The sequence below is a fragment of the Sinocyclocheilus grahami genome, unplaced genomic scaffold, assembly GCF_001515645.1.
Source record: "Sinocyclocheilus grahami isolate Dianchi unplaced genomic scaffold, SAMN03320097.WGS_v1.1 scaffold1417.1, whole genome shotgun sequence".
Lineage (NCBI taxonomy): Eukaryota > Metazoa > Chordata > Actinopteri > Cypriniformes > Cyprinidae > Sinocyclocheilus > Sinocyclocheilus grahami.
In genome coordinates this window covers 34,379-50,116 of record NW_015506596.1, presented here as the reverse complement: position 1 = coordinate 50,116, position 15,738 = coordinate 34,379, and the positions used below count along the sequence as shown (strand labels likewise).

At 40.4% G+C, this 15,738-nt stretch overlaps 1 protein-coding gene across 1 annotated transcript in view; it reads right to left on the bottom strand.

Moving 5' to 3' along the window:
• Window positions 1-3,313: 3,313 nt before the first annotated feature.
• The window catches only part of LOC107570116 (uncharacterized), a 20,394-nt gene continuing 7,969 nt past the window's right edge, over window positions 3,314-15,738 (bottom strand). The window contains exons 2-5 of the mRNA XM_016256317.1: window positions 12,566-12,898; window positions 10,594-10,679; window positions 3,691-3,791; window positions 3,314-3,590 (exon numbers count right to left, since the gene is read on the bottom strand). Of these exons, the coding sequence (XP_016111803.1) occupies window positions 3,554-3,590; window positions 3,691-3,791; window positions 10,594-10,679; window positions 12,566-12,898 (557 nt within the window). The 3' untranslated portion in view covers window positions 3,314-3,553. The remainder of the gene's footprint in view (window positions 3,591-3,690; window positions 3,792-10,593; window positions 10,680-12,565; window positions 12,899-15,738) is intronic.

The window sequence follows — 15,738 nt, the reverse complement described above, 5'->3', positions numbered from 1 at the left end:
GTTCTATATTTAATTTTTATTTTTTTTATCTGTGTTTTTGTTCTGTCACTGTCATTCTGTTGCACTGAGGAAGCTTCTGTCACGAAAACAAATTCCTCATATGTGTAAACATACCTGGCAATAAAGCTCATTCTGATTCTGATTCTTAATAAACAAACTCCAGCTGGTCCAAAATGCAGCAGCTAGAGTTCTTACTAGAACCAGGAAGTATGACCATATTAGCGCGGTTCTATCAACACTGCACTGGCTCCCAATTAAACATTGTATAGATTTTAAAATCTTGCTGAAAAAAAAGCCCTGAATGGTTTAGCACCTCAGTATTTGAACGAGCTCTTATTGCATTATAGTCCTCCATGTCCGCTGTGTTCTCAAAACTCTGGCAATTTGATAATACCTAGAATATCAAAATCAACTGTGGGCGGCAGACCTTTTCCTATTTAGAGCACAAACTCTGGAGTAACCTTCCTAACATTGTTCGGGAGGCAGACACACTGTCAGTTTAAATCTAGATTAAAGACCCATCACTTTAACCTGGCTTACACATAACACACTAACACATTTCTAATATTCAAATCCGTTAAAGGCTGCATTTTTAGGCTGCATTAATTAGGACAACCAGAACCGGGAACACTTCCCATAACACCCGATGTACTTGCTACATCATTAGAAGAATGGCATCTATGCTAATATTATTCTGTTTCTTTCTTATTCCGAGATCACCATAGCCACCAGATCCAGTCTGTATCCAGATCAGATGGTCACTGCAGTCACCCGGATCCAGTCCGTATCCAGCCCAGATGGCGCATCAGCACCTAGAGAGGACTTCTACAGCCCTGAATGTCAGCAGAGACCATGTCAACCAGATGAGCCCGAGACAGACCCCCAGTGAAAACCTTGTCTCCTAGACAGCCATCGGGACAAGATCTGATTGGTCCAGACGCTACACATACTTAGTCTACATTTCAATTTTCCACTAATATACCTGTACATACAAAACTATCTATTGTAATATACCTGTACATACAATTGTCAATTTGTATATTGTATTCCTTATTTACTTGTTCTATATTTAATTTTTATTTTTTTTATCTGTGTTTTTGTTCTGTCACTGTCATTCTGTTGCACTGAGGAAGCTTCTGTCACGAAAACAAATTCCTCATATGTGTAAACATACCTGGCAATAAAGCTCATTCTGATTCTGATTCTTAATAAACAAACTCCAGCTGGTCCAAAATGCAGCAGCTAGAGTTCTTACTAGAACCAGGAAGTATGACCATATTAGCGCGGTTCTGTCAACACTGCACTGGCTCCCAATTAAACATTGTATAGATTTTAAAATCTTGCTGAAAAAAAAGCCCTGAATGGTTTAGCACCTCAGTATTTGAACGAGCTCTTATTGCATTATAGTCCTCCATGTCCGCTGTGTTCTCAAAACTCTGGCAATTTGATAATACCTAGAATATCAAAATCAACTGTGGGCGGCAGACCTTTTCCTATTTAGAGCACAAACTCTGGAGTAACCTTCCTAACATTGTTCGGGAGGCAGACACACTGTCAGTTTAAATCTAGATTAAAGACCCATCACTTTAACCTGGCTTACACATAACACACTAACACATTTCTAATATTCAAATCCGTTAAAGGCTGCATTTTTAGGCTGCATTAATTAGGACAACCAGAACCGGGAACACTTCCCATAACACCCGATGTACTTGCTACATCATTAGAAGAATGGCATCTATGCTAATATTATTCTGTTTCTTTCTTATTCCGAGATCACCATAGCCACCAGATCCAGTCTGTATCCAGATCAGATGGTCACTGCAGTCACCCGGATCCAGTCCGTATCCAGCCCAGATGGCGCATCAGCACCTAGAGAGGACTTCTACAGCCCTGAATGTCAGCAGAGACCATGTCAACCAGATGAGCCCGAGACAGACCCCCAGTGAAAACCTTGTCTCCTAGACAGCCATCGGGACAAGACCACAAGAACCAGATGAGTTCTCTGCACAATGTGACTTTGCTGCAGCCTGGAATTGAACTGTTGGTTTCGTCTGGCCAGAGGAGAACTGGCCCCCCAACTGAGTCTGGTTTCTCCCAAGGTTTTGTTCTCCATTCTGTCACCGATGGATTTTTGGTTGCTTGCCGATGTCGCCTCTGACTTGTTTAGTTGGGGACACTTCATTTCCAGCGATATCGTCGACTTGATTGCACAGACACTGAACTGAGCTGGATGATGACATAATTGAATTCAATGATGAACTGCCTTTAACTGAAAATTGAGTGTTTACTATTGTCATTTTGCATTATTGACACTGTTTTCCTATTTAATGCTGTAAAGCAGCTTTGACACAATCTGTATTGTTAAAAGCGCTATATAAATAAAGGTGACTTGACTTTAGGTCCACAGCCCTGCAGAGTTTAGTTCCAAACCTGCTCCAGCACACAAACCATGTAGTTCCCAAATAATTTTGAAGGACTTGATTAGCTTCATCAGTTGTGTTTAACCCCTCAACTGTCACCCCACCCCACCACACACTTTTCTTTTGAATATAGACATGAAAATGCAGAAATAAATTGTTGTAAGTCTTGAATGCTTTGAAATACAGACCTAAGGTTGATCTCTTTAAAATTAAAATTGGTTATAAAATTAAAGCCATATGTGGAAATAAGTTATGTTGAGGTACCTGTGAGATTTTTCTTAAGCCATTATACAAAAAAATACAAATAAAAATAGCCACCAGGTGACACCTGATTTTTTTATGCATTTCCCGGTCACAAATCTCTTTCGCAACATTACTTCTATAACAAAAGCACAAAAACAAAAAAAACAAATATGGACTTTTGACATCCAGAACTTTCAACAATATGTACTTTCTTAAGATTGAAAAAAATGTGACAAATATTTACAAAACCCTCCTGAAATTTTTCAAAAGCTTCCAAAAAATCACGGAAAGTTTCAGAACTTTTCTACCTTTTTGCAATCATAAACAGGAATGAATAGAACTGAGTGAACTTACAGTATATTGTTTTATATGAAGGCCTGTGTGTGTAATTAATTTCTTCATATTTCTTTTACTTTTAAGAGAACACAATTTTCCAGAATATTATACAATTCAGCATCCTGTGTGTCAGTTCAGCTCTAATTCACACTCATTAATTGAAGAGAGGCCTAAATTCTGAATTTGCCCAATTTAGGTCTGCATGTGTACAAAAAGACTTGGTATTAAGATTGCTGTAAAGATTTTATTTATGGAATGGTATAAAGAAAATTATCTTTCACTGTACTAGTCATTTTACAATAAAAGATGAATTTTTTTTACTAAGAAACGGAATTACATCCCCTACTACTACCCCTACTATGAAATCACAGCTGTGCTAAAATACACCTCAAATTAAATAATAAGTTGCATTTAACTGTTTTAAGGGAGTTTACAATATATCAATCATATGAACACATTTTACATGTACTGCTGATCTTCACAACCGGCACAGAATTACTCCTTTTATATGTCCTGCCACGGTGTTGACACTTTTGAGCACACAGCTGGATTCAAAGTGAGCCAGGACCACCACTGCTTCCGCTGAAACTAGGTGTACATAAGGAGAGTGTAATCGTGTTTAAATCCATTACAGAGAAGAACATTATTAGAATTTGTGAGAAATAATAAGTGTAATGTGATAAATTACCTTAAAAATGTGTAACTCATGAAAACATATCCATTTGCCTGAACTCTCCATGTCACATTTGTTTCCTTTTCTATACCCCATTCCTTCAGCTTCTGTTTTATCTAAAAAAAATCAAATATGATATGAGCTATTTTCTTAAAATTTTCTCTATGGTTTGCAATTTGCAACGCTGTTACTAAAATGAGAGACATCTGAATACAATTTAAATCTTTAAGTAAAACAGTGATTCTTATGACTTAAAATTTTCTAGCAGTAAACAACACTACATACAAAATGTATAAGCTTTTGCCAGAATGTGTAGCAGGGTTGGCAAGACAATCTTAAATGAAGCGGTCACTCAGCTAGTTTAAAGGGATAGTTCACCCAAAAATGTTCTTCTGTCATTAAAGTCAGCATGAAACTGAAGTTGCGATTGTCTTTTTTTCTCTACTGTGATGTATATCCGAGTGAAACTGCATCTGAAATGAGAGGGCAGGACTTGATGTCATCCTTCAGGAATTGATTGGATCGTTGGAAGTTGGGGCGTTGCCAACAAAATGGAGGCAGATCTAAGATGCCAGTTTGCAGTTAGGGGTGGGGGTTTTCTCTCCACTGGATTCACCGCCGACACCCAAGCATGAATAAATGTTTTATTTATTAAGGATGACGACGACGATCAACGGCACATAACAGGCAAGAGAGAGAGAGAGAGAGAGAGAGAGACTGAGCACAGCCTCCATCAAATGTCATATTCATGTGTTTTATATTCAAAAGAAAAATTTTGTTTGCGATGTCCTAAGAGTAATGTTGTCGTAATATCCCAACATCTTTTCTATGTTTAAGGGTAACGTACTCCCTCAAGACTGGTGTCAGTGCTATAAAGTGAAGCATCAGCTTTTCCCCCCAAACGTCACTGATGTCACTGCAGCTGTTGGCAGTTCCAGATAGCTCCGCCCTTGCACCATAGCTCGTGACCGGAAGAGTAGAGGAGTCGTTTTGAGGGGGAGGGGAGGTTAACGTTTTTGATTAAAGATTATGAGGGCACATGAATTTAAAAAAAATAATGAAGTGCACGGATAAATTATTTATAATAAACATTACAGTATTCCATCAAAAAAATAAGAATTGTCAATTTTGATTTCATGCCAACTTTAATTACTCACCCTCATGTCGTTTCAAACCCATAAGACCCTTGTTCATCTTCGGAACAGAAATAAAGATATTCTTGATAAAATCTGAGAATACTTTTTGTGTGCAATTAAAGAGAACAAGAATTATGACTTCATTGAATGATTCCTTCTCTTACGTGTCAGTCTCTGCGCACTTGGATTTCATCAAAAACATGAATTTGTTTTCTGAAGATGAACAACGGTCTAATGGGTTTGAAACTACTTGAGGGTGAGTAATTATTGACAGAATTTTCATTTTTGGGTGGACTATCGCTTTAAAACCAAATATTGGTTTATATATAATTCACACAACCACAATATTGTGGTTATAACAGGGTATATCCTCATGGTGCATGTTGGGCCTCTCATGTTGAATCAGACTGTACATTCTCCTGTCTCCCGTAGGACAGACTAATTTGGAGAACAGAGTCAGACTGCAGATATATATTTGACTTTGTCCTCTCTGTCTCTGTTCAGACACATTCTGCGTTTCTGGTGACAGCACTCCAGCTGTGCATGTTCAATAACAGTTATTCGTAGGATAGGAGAAATGCAGAAAATAGTTTTTTTTGTTTTGTTTTTTTGCATTGCATTGGTTTAGGATTGCAGAATCATTCAATTCTGATTGAAAAGCTGTGACTTTAGCTGCTTTTTGAAAAGTTGTGTTGGTTTCAGCAGTTTGGGTATAGGTTGGCAGCTCATTCCACCAGAGAGAAGCAGAGAAGGTGAAAGTTTTGGAAAGTGACATTGTGCCTCTTTGTGAAAGAACAAGGTGCTGCTTGGTCAGTGACTGTAGCTGGTGAGAGAGAGCATACACTTGTGAATTGAGATGAGAAGGTACAGTTCCAATGGCAGTCCTGAAAGCTACTGACAAAGCCTTAAAATGATTCTGGCCACAACTGGGAGCCAGTGGAGTGACATCAGGAGGAGTGGAGGCCAGATGTGCTACTGCATTCTCGATCATCTGCATTGGCCTAGTCGCGCCGATTGGAAGGCCCACCAATAGAGCACTGTAGTTGTCCAGTGTTGAAATGATGAGAGCTTAACCAAGGAGCTTTGCTGCATATTCTGTCAGGAAGGGTCTGATTTTCCTGATCTTGTAAAGCACAAACCTAAAAGATGGAGCCATTGTTGAAATGTAAAAGTAGTTAGTCTTTAATCACAACCCCAGGTTCTTTGCTTTCCTGTTTGACATTAATTTTGTAGACCCACAGTTGAACAGTGATGTTGTGGTTTGCAGGAATTACAAGAAGCAGTTTTCACAAGACTGAGCTAGAGATGGCACTTCATCATCCAAGCTGAGATGTTTGAACGGCAGATCCTGACATGAACTGAAGCAGTGGGGTCATCGGGTTGAAACAACAGATATAGCGGTGTATCATCTGCATAGCAATTGTAGAAGACGCTATGCGTCTTTATAATCATGCCCAGTGAGGTTCTGTAAATGGAGAAAAGAAGAGGAGTGAGCATTGAACCTTGAGGCACCCCTGCGATTAGTTGATGTGATTCAGACACCCCTCCTCTCTGTGAAACCTTTAAATATATGCATGTGAGTTATGGGGGAGCCGATGGTCAAAGGATGATCACAGTGTCAAAGGGAGCAGACTGGTCCAGTAGAATCAGGACAGATGATTTGGAGTTTGATTTTGTTTTAGCAACAGGCAGCAAGGCAGTCTCCATGGAATGTCTGCTTTTGAAATCGGACTGGTTATTGTCAAGTTGGTTGTTCTGTGAGAGAAAAGCTCTTTCAAAACTCTTTCAACAGATTTTCAAGATAAGACAACATTGAGTGTTGGTTTTTTAAACCGTAAGGTTGTCTGAGCCTGCTTAAATGCAGTGGGTAAATTGTCAGTAGTAATGTTGTTGATGATGTGAGTCAGAGCAGGCAGCAGCATTGATGAGATCTACTGTTGTAGGTAGAAGGGGATTGGGACTAAGAGGCAGGTTGTAGAATGGCTGGCACAGAGAAATTTGGAGACCATGTTATCCACTAGTGGAAAAAAGAAAGAAGAGTGGAATGTGTGTGGGTGGAGGTTGGCAGTTGTTGAGTGGTGAGGAGAACTGGTTGCTGATGTTTGCCACCTTATAAGGGATATAATTGGTAAAGTCATCAGCAGTCGGTCAGTTAGTCTTACGCAATGACTGTCAGGCAACTGTATTGCTTGATATAGGCTTCGGTGATATAGGCCTTAGTCAACCGAGTCTTCATCAAACTTCAGTCATACAAGTCTGATGCACTCTTTTGTAAGGTTGTTTAAATCATAGAGGAGGGTTTGCGATCCAATTTTAATGCTGCACACCTCTTTTCAACTGAAGTGCTCCGAGTGGCTGCCGAGAGATTTTATGACACCAAAGAGGGATGGTAGTTTATGCCTGATCATGGGATTTGCATACTTTTGAACTTCAATCTGGAACACAGGAAGATCTTCAGGTTTGCTTTTGGGGGCAAAGCTGACCAATTCTAGGTTTCTCTATTCGGCCTGGCCTTAGCAATTCATACCTTCATGAAGTGCATGAATGCCGCTCGGGCAGCATTGCAACTCCAGGGAATTATGACAGACACCTTATCAGTACCTTGGGGCAAAGATTTCAAAGGTCCCAGTCTTTGTGCTGTAAGGGCCTTACATATTAACATTGACTGCAACAAGCCAGTGGCATAATGTGATCAGTTGTTTGTTTTGTTTTGGGGGCTACAACAGAGGTTTTTCCAGATCAAAGAATGTGAGGGTGAAAAATACTATTGCTCTTGCTTACAAGGCACATGGGTTAACTTCAACTTTTGGTATTTCATTCTCTCTACTAGAAATTGTCAGTCATCTAATTGTGGATCTTTGGAGGCCATTTGTGTGGTGGCAGGCTGGGCCTCTATGCACAGTTTTATAATCTGGATGGGGACTTTGGTCACAGCTTCGTTTTGTGTTTTTCCAACTCAATGGGAAAGGAGACATTAACAGATACACCAAGTTCTGAGTTTCTGAACTGGCCCAGATGCCTGGTCCATATAGTAAGGACTCTCTTGGCACAATGGAAGTTCAGCATCTCCCAGGTCAGCATATCAACGGCTACTGGAACGCAACTCTGTACCCTCCCCACTGTATGCAATCTGCATCACTAGTGGAGGACGAGGTGGTGGCGAAGGGCAGGATGAGAGGCAGGCAGATGACCAGTGTGGTGATGACAGAGGGAGGAGCCAGGAAGAAGGAGCAGGAGGAGCCAGGTGGGACCCAGATTGCAGTAGGGCTGCACGATTAATCGAAATTAAAATGCATTCGAGATTAGGCAAAAGCTGCGATTGTCATACATATCTTTCAGTGAAGCACGGTTCTGTGATAAGTAGTAAATCTCCATCCGAAGGCCACAGGGCGCTCTCGCACTGAAACTCCAAATATGCCCCGCAGAAGAAAGGTAATACACGTGTTTCAGATTCATTGATTCAACGTGATTAACACAGGACTACAACAATATATGGTTTATCTGAGTTCTTTTTGTAATTTCCATTATAATAAAGTGCATTTATAATGCAATGCTAAGTAAGTTCGGAATAAAAACATGATATTAAATGTGGTATTTTGTGGGACAAGAGATGTTTTTGTTTTATGAATGTTTTTCATTTATGAATAACAAGCATTCATAAATGCTTCTCATGTTTTTAAAGATGCATGTTGCTTTTCAAATGCACGTTATAAATGACTCAAACTCGCCGTGTAAAGGTTCAAAGGTATACAGAAGCAGGTTCAGATGGAACAGCATTTACTACACAGAGCCGTAGTTCATTTGCGTAGCTTGTCAGTGAACTACAGCTTCATTGTTAGTTAGCAGCTGCAGCGGTATTCCTTCTACCCACATCTTGGAAACGACGTGCATTACCTTTCTTCTGCAGGGCATATTTGGAGTTTCATCGCAAGAGGGCCCTCTGGCCTTCGGATGGAGATTTACTACTGATCACAGAACCATTCTTCACTGAGAGATACACATGACAATCGCATTCGATTAATCATGCAGCCCTAGACTGCACCCATGAAGGTGACCCACGATGGAGCGAGGAGCCATGGTGGTGGAAGGGCTGACGACTCCACTGGGCCGACCGACAGTGGCGGAGCAAGTGGAAGAGGAGTCCAGGGAACGGAGAGTCACAGAGCCAGGGTGACGGGGAGGATCTGGAGGGCCAGGGAAGCCAGAGCGACAGAGGACCAAGGTGGAGCCGGAGGGAGGGAGGAGCCCAACGGAGCCAGAGGGATGAAGGAAGTCGGAGGAGTGTAGTCCTGAGGCGAGGGCAGGTTGATGACCGATCAAGGCAGAGCCAGAGGGACGAGGGAGCCCAGCGGAGCTGGTAGACTGATGGGCCACAGTGGAGATGAGGGAGCTAGAAGTCAAGGTAGAGCCTCTGGGTCGATGGGCCGAGGCGGAGTCCAGGACTCATAGGTTGGAGGTGGAGACAATGAATCCTCTTGCCACAATGCCGATGGAGACCGATGGACCCGTGGCAAAACCACACCACTGATGGTGGGCTGAGGGTGAGCTGAGGGACTGGCAGGATACAACAGCAAAGGGGCAGATGGCGGCAGACAGCTCATGAGAGAAGGTGTGAGAGGGAGACCGGGTAGGATTTCTGGGATATTGTGCGTTTCTGGAGCATTCTGACGAGCTGCATCACTGTGTGGTATGGCGCCTGCAACTCATCCTGCCACAAGACACTTCAGCGCATAGTGAGAGCAGCTGAGAAGATCGTTGGTGCCTCTCTCCCTTCCCTCCAGGACATTTACAACACCCGTCTCACCCGCAAAGCCATCTGCATTGCAGGTGATCCCACCCACCCGACACACAGCTTCTTCAGTCTGTTGACATCAGGGAGGAGACTGCGGAGTCTCCAGGCCAGGAACAGCAGACGGAAGGACAGCTTCATCCATCAGGCTGTCAGGAAGCTGAACTCCCTCCCGATCTTGCCCCCCCTCCCCTCTTTTGCCCCACGCACCACTGAACTTTGACCCTCTGATGGACTCTCCCACTCCCCCCTCCCAAATACACACACACACACAGTTACTTTAATCAGTCTGAATAAGCTCTTTTGCACTTCAATCATTATATTGGCACTGTTGTTTACTTCACTGGTTTACACTCTATCTGCCATGCGCCTTGTGCTGCTTTATATATTTTTTTACATTTGACCTTATTTGTATAATTGTATAGTTGTATTTTATATATAAATCTGTATTTATGTTCTACTGTTAGTGTTATCTGTATGCACCAAGGGTCTGAGAGTAACGCAATTTCAATTTTCTGTGTGTATGTGCTGTACATGTGGAAGAATTGACAATAAAGCAGACTTGACTTGCATTGCATGTATCTATCCTTTCATATAATTTATTTGTTTCTATGATTTAATTTAATACTTTTCTTCACGTTTATTTTTTTTTATTATCTTTCAGCAGTGATTATGCATTTATTGGTATCACTAATAGTTGTGGTATTTACATCTTGCATGTCTATTGTTAATAAATCATATTAGTTTTATGCACTTGGTTCTTGCGTTAGTGAACAAAGGCTCTACTTGGTACCTGAATTCTTACAAATCCTTCCAGTAAATTAAAATAAATGACAGTAATTATAAATTATGGTTAATTTTATGTTGGATAATAACATAGGACATGTACCACTAATGCTTCATAGGGCACTACATTGTACAGTATCATATTTTTGAAATGTGAAACTGCAGATTATCCATTATCTGTTTTAACACAAATTGTTTAATACTTACCCACTGTAAGATAACAGTCATCACTGCAGGATCATTAAGATTCTGACCAGATTTGACCCTCAGTCTTACAATCTGTTTCTTTGCACCTGTTAGAATATAAAAAGTAGTGCCGTCAAAATTAGTGCGTTAACGCAGATGATTAATTTGCCAATGTAATGCCGTTAAAGATATTTAACGCAGTTAATGCAGGGGCGGATCTAGGGTTGGCTTTTTTCTGTTTTTATTTTCTTTACAAGAATTGCATTTATTTGAATGCAGTACGTCTTTATGGCCACATCAAATGGGAGTCTTTTCAGATGTGCACTTCCCTTCCCCTCAGCGACAGGTACTAGTCAAACAAGCGCATAAACGGTAAAGCTGACGAGGGAGCTTCAGTAGAACAATAGTGAACTGCAGTCAGATGAGATGGACCTCAGAGACCTCAGCTGATGCCAACCCTGAAACAACATACAGAACTACCCCATTTTGCTATAAGTTTGATTGCATCATATAATAATTGCTGTTAATAGTGTTCAACGTCTGTTTGATTACGTCTTTAATTGATTTTTCCATACATTTCTGCCATATGTACATTAACTGACAGTCACCACTGATAAGCTACCACTAAATATTGTAGAAACTTAATTTGCTGTAAAGTTGCTTTGCAACGATTTGTATCGTGAAAAGCGCTATACAAATAAACTTGAATTTAATTGAATGTTGTCAGGTCATATGTCAGTAATTTCCTGTCAGCCGTTACACTGTGCTCATAGAGCATGCTCTTCAATTGACCATTTGCAAAGAGCTTGTGTGACTGGCGATCTGACCAATCATAACGCAGAATCTGCAATCTTGCCCGCCAAACAAATCAGACAGGAGAGTAGATTAACTTCGGTGGACTTAAACTTGAAAAATGGTGTGTATTGACATCTTTCTGCGGTTGAAATAAAATACGTTCTGATGTTCATTCATGTTTATTTCGTGCTTTAAGTAAATATGACAATCGGTCAAATAAGACGATAGGTTCACGTGCCGCTTGAACTGAGGCACAGTGATGTGTCAGGACACATTAAAGAGCCACAAAATGGTATTTATTGTTTGAATTTCTTACAAAATGACAATTTGAAAGCTGAGACCTTGTTTTATAACAGAAGTAACCTGCTGACTTGTCTGCTGACGTGTTGTCAGTTTCCTCTTTGCTACGCGATGTATTTTTTACTGTTGATAACATGATGTGTAGTGCAAGAGCGGCATGGCTTGTCGGACATAGCAACAGTAATTATGGAGAGCAGGTTTTTGCGAGGGGTCAATTGCATGCATAAATACTGCACTCTATAGCCTGTATTATTTCATATTAAAGTGCAAATGAAATTATGAGCATGCGTGTCAGATTCGTCTCATGTTCAGCAGCGGCTTTAAGAGCAGCCAAATTACTGTACAGTTATTACTTGCTGAAGGGCACAGGTAAATATAACATTTACTATAATGGGCTTATGTGAAGATTGTTTTAAGTTAGGGTTAGGGTAACCCTAACCCTAAAATCTGTTCTTCGCTCTTTCTGAATGCACCTTGCAGTCAGCTCTTTTTAAATGGCGAGTTCACCCAAAACTGAAAGTTCTGTCAATTTTTTCAACCTGAAGTTTTTCCAAACCTGTATAAGTTTTTTTCACAACACAAAAGATGATATTTTGAAGAATATGGGAAACTCACACAGGTCTGGAACAACATGAGGGTAAGTAAATGACAACGTTAATTTTTGGATTAGGGGTAAGGCTTAATCTTTAACATTGTTATGCAGTCCAGTGCATAACTAGAGGAATAGCTGGAAGTAATGTTTGGACTTTTTTGGATGTGACCGCTGATTAAAGCAGCATGATGGCAAATTAACATATATATTTTAAAGACACTTGCTGACCAAATGGGGTTAGAAGAAAGTTAATTTCTAATGTTTGTAATGAACAATTAGTAGCTAAGGACCAGACATGAAACTTACGGTGCATGCAGAGGAAAGGGAGAACGTTTGAGCAGATCTGGTAACTGATTATACCACCAGGATCTGAAACACCACAAGGACTACGCAGCCCAGATTGTAAAGGTAGTCTAGTAAAGGAGGAAGTGGAGACATTTGTTTCATCTGACCATTTCCACACGTCTCTGAAGAGTCCAATCCAAGCATTTGTATATGGTTTCATCAGCACACTCAGCTGGTTATTCTCAGTTTGATTCTGAATGACGACAAGGTCTGTGTAATACTGTCTGCAGTAGCTCTGAGCATCCTTCCAGGCCGTGATATTACTGATGAAAACGAACCGGTTTACTCCATTCTCTGTAACAAAAATATAAAAAAGAGAGAAAGAAAGAAAGGTTAAATTGCATTTATTTTTAAATGGTGTAACTTTCACAGGGTAAATGTCAATGCTGAAGCCAGACTATAACTGTCCCGACTATTTTAAACCGGGGCGGTTATAGGAGTAAAAGGGGGTTTTGCAAGAGGTCCTACTGGTTACGGTGTAACAAAGCTTTGATAAAGGAAAAAAAACAAAAAACAAAACAAAAGGACAAAGACAGGTCTCAGTTTGATTCTGAATGACGACAAGGTCTGTGTAATACTGTCTGCAGTAGCTCTGAGCATCCTTCCAGGCCGTGATATTACTGATGAAAACGAACCGGTTTACTCCATTCTCTGTAACAAAAATATAAAAAAGAGAGAAAGAAAGAAAGAAAGAAAGGTTAAATTGCATTTATTTTTAAATGGTGTAACTTTCACAGGGTAAATGTCAATGCTGAAGCCAGACTATAACTGTCCCGACTATTTTAAACCGGGGCGGTTATAGGAGTAAAAGGGGGTTTTGCAAGAGGTCCTACTGGTTACGGTGTAACAAAGCTTTGATAAAGGAAAAAAAACAAAAAACAAAACAAAAGGACAAAGACAGGGGATATATCCCTTTTCCAAATCGTATTAAACTGTCCACGCCAAATATTCACAAACACCATATTAATAAACGCTTCACAAATATACAAATTCCCCTAGCAAAGTCACAAAAAAATAAAAACAATGTCCAGAATAAATGAGCAGGGTTTTGAATACAGAATGTCCAGCAATGCTGATGACGATTTGTGCCAGTTTTGTAAATTAGTGCAGTTTATCTGTCTTATCTGTTGATGAGACTACAAATGCAATGCAGAAATCCTTGCAGAGGTAGGCCGGGTAGCTTTGGGTATAATCCTTGGACAGGTGCGATAACACACTCAAAAGAACACCAAAGTTGTACATCCACTCCTCATAGTTGTTAGCATGCAACATTAGCATGAATTGGATCAAATAAAAATCCTCTAGAAAATATAACTAATCAGAGTCCATTCAGTAACAAAACAAACATAATACACAAAACATTAAACGGTCAACTCCACTAAAGGTTAAACTCAACAAAAGTACCCATAAAGTACATATAAACAGCAAAGTGTGAAAATAGAACAGCAAACTTACGGTTGAGCAGCAAACTAAACGTTTCTCAGACCAGGATTGTTTGTCTAACAAAGAAGCCATGAGGGATTCAAATAGAATCTTTGCTTCTTACTCTACTGCTTTCGGTCTCATACAGAAAAAAGTTAGGCTACTTGTGTCACCTAGTGGTCAGGATGAGCATAGCTCCCAAAATAAACCTTGTGACAGGAGGTAATGGTTACATATCCCCCACACCCCCCTTAATTGGAAAGAGTTTCAATAGTGCCATAAAAAGGCTTTAAGTTTTGAACATGAAAAGAATCTACATGCAGGGCTGTACAGTGCGACATATATGATCTTATATGTATATGTATATGCGACACATATATATCGCACATGCTTTCTCTAAAGGACCTTTCAGCTTTCGCCCGAGCATGACTTCGGCTGGAGTGAATCCTGTATTCTCCTGCCAAGCTGAGCTAATGGCAAAACGGAACTCTGCCAACCATCTATCCCAATTGCAGTGACGGTCTTGAACATATGAGGCGATCATGGTTTTGAGAGTACGGTTGACTCGTTCTGTTAGGTTTGTTTGAGGGTGTGCAGTAGTGGCTAGTTTTTGAATGACACTCCATTGTTTGCAGACCAGGCAGAGAAGTTGTGAAAGTAAACTGGGATCCTCTGTCAGATACCAGATACATCTGGGTACCCCATCTGGTGAAGATTTCTTCCATCAGGATGCGTGCGATCTGTGGAGCTTTTGCGACACGCAAAGGAAACAACTCCACCCACTTTGAACAGTAGTCCACAATTACCAGAAGATGTTCATTCTGTTTTGGACTTTTGGGAAAGTGGTATCGGCATTTGGTATCGGGGCATTTTAATGAGTACGAGTTGTAGCGAATCAGCTCATGGGGAAATATGAATAATTAATCATAACTAGTTATAATTAATTATAAATATTTAGATCCGCTGTAGATATTTAGCTTTTGAATGTTCATTCACAGAAAGGTTTTCCTATTAATTAATTAGTAGAAAAGTCAATTTCTACTGTGCATTGTGGATTTCCTATGGAACATGCAGTGATTTTCCCTGCTTCGCATTCCATTAGGTCGTAAATGTATCTGATGTCAGGGTTGCCATGGTAACCAGGGTCCTGGGCCCTGTTCACAGACAACTTGGCACCCAGTATGTTTATTGGGTGAGGGGTCTGTGAACGTTTTGTTAATCTAATGAATAACTGATTTGTTAAATCAAATGAAATATTTTGTGTTTGATTGGTCCAGACGCTACAGAGTACAGGAGCTCAGTATCGGGCCCGTATCGGTGCATCCCTATTATATACCCAGGTTAGAGCTGTGTGATCAGTGATCACCTCAAATAGTCGTCCTTCCAAGTATGGTCTCCATTTTTCAACTGCCCATATCACCTCACAACACTCCTTCTCCGAGACTTAATACGATTTCTCAGCTCCTTGTAACAGACGTGAGGCGTAGGCGACAAAGTTCTACACCATCTATATCTTGGGTCAAGACTGCTCCCAAACCAATATCACTAGCATCAGTTTGGACTCTAAAAGACTTTACCAATTCATTTAGGCAATTCATGCTTGATCAATTAAAAAAAACTCTGACATTCCTCTGTCCAAGTAGCTCCTTTTCTTTTCAAGGCATGTAATGCAGCGGCTTTCTCTGAAAACTGAGGGATAAATCTGTGGTACT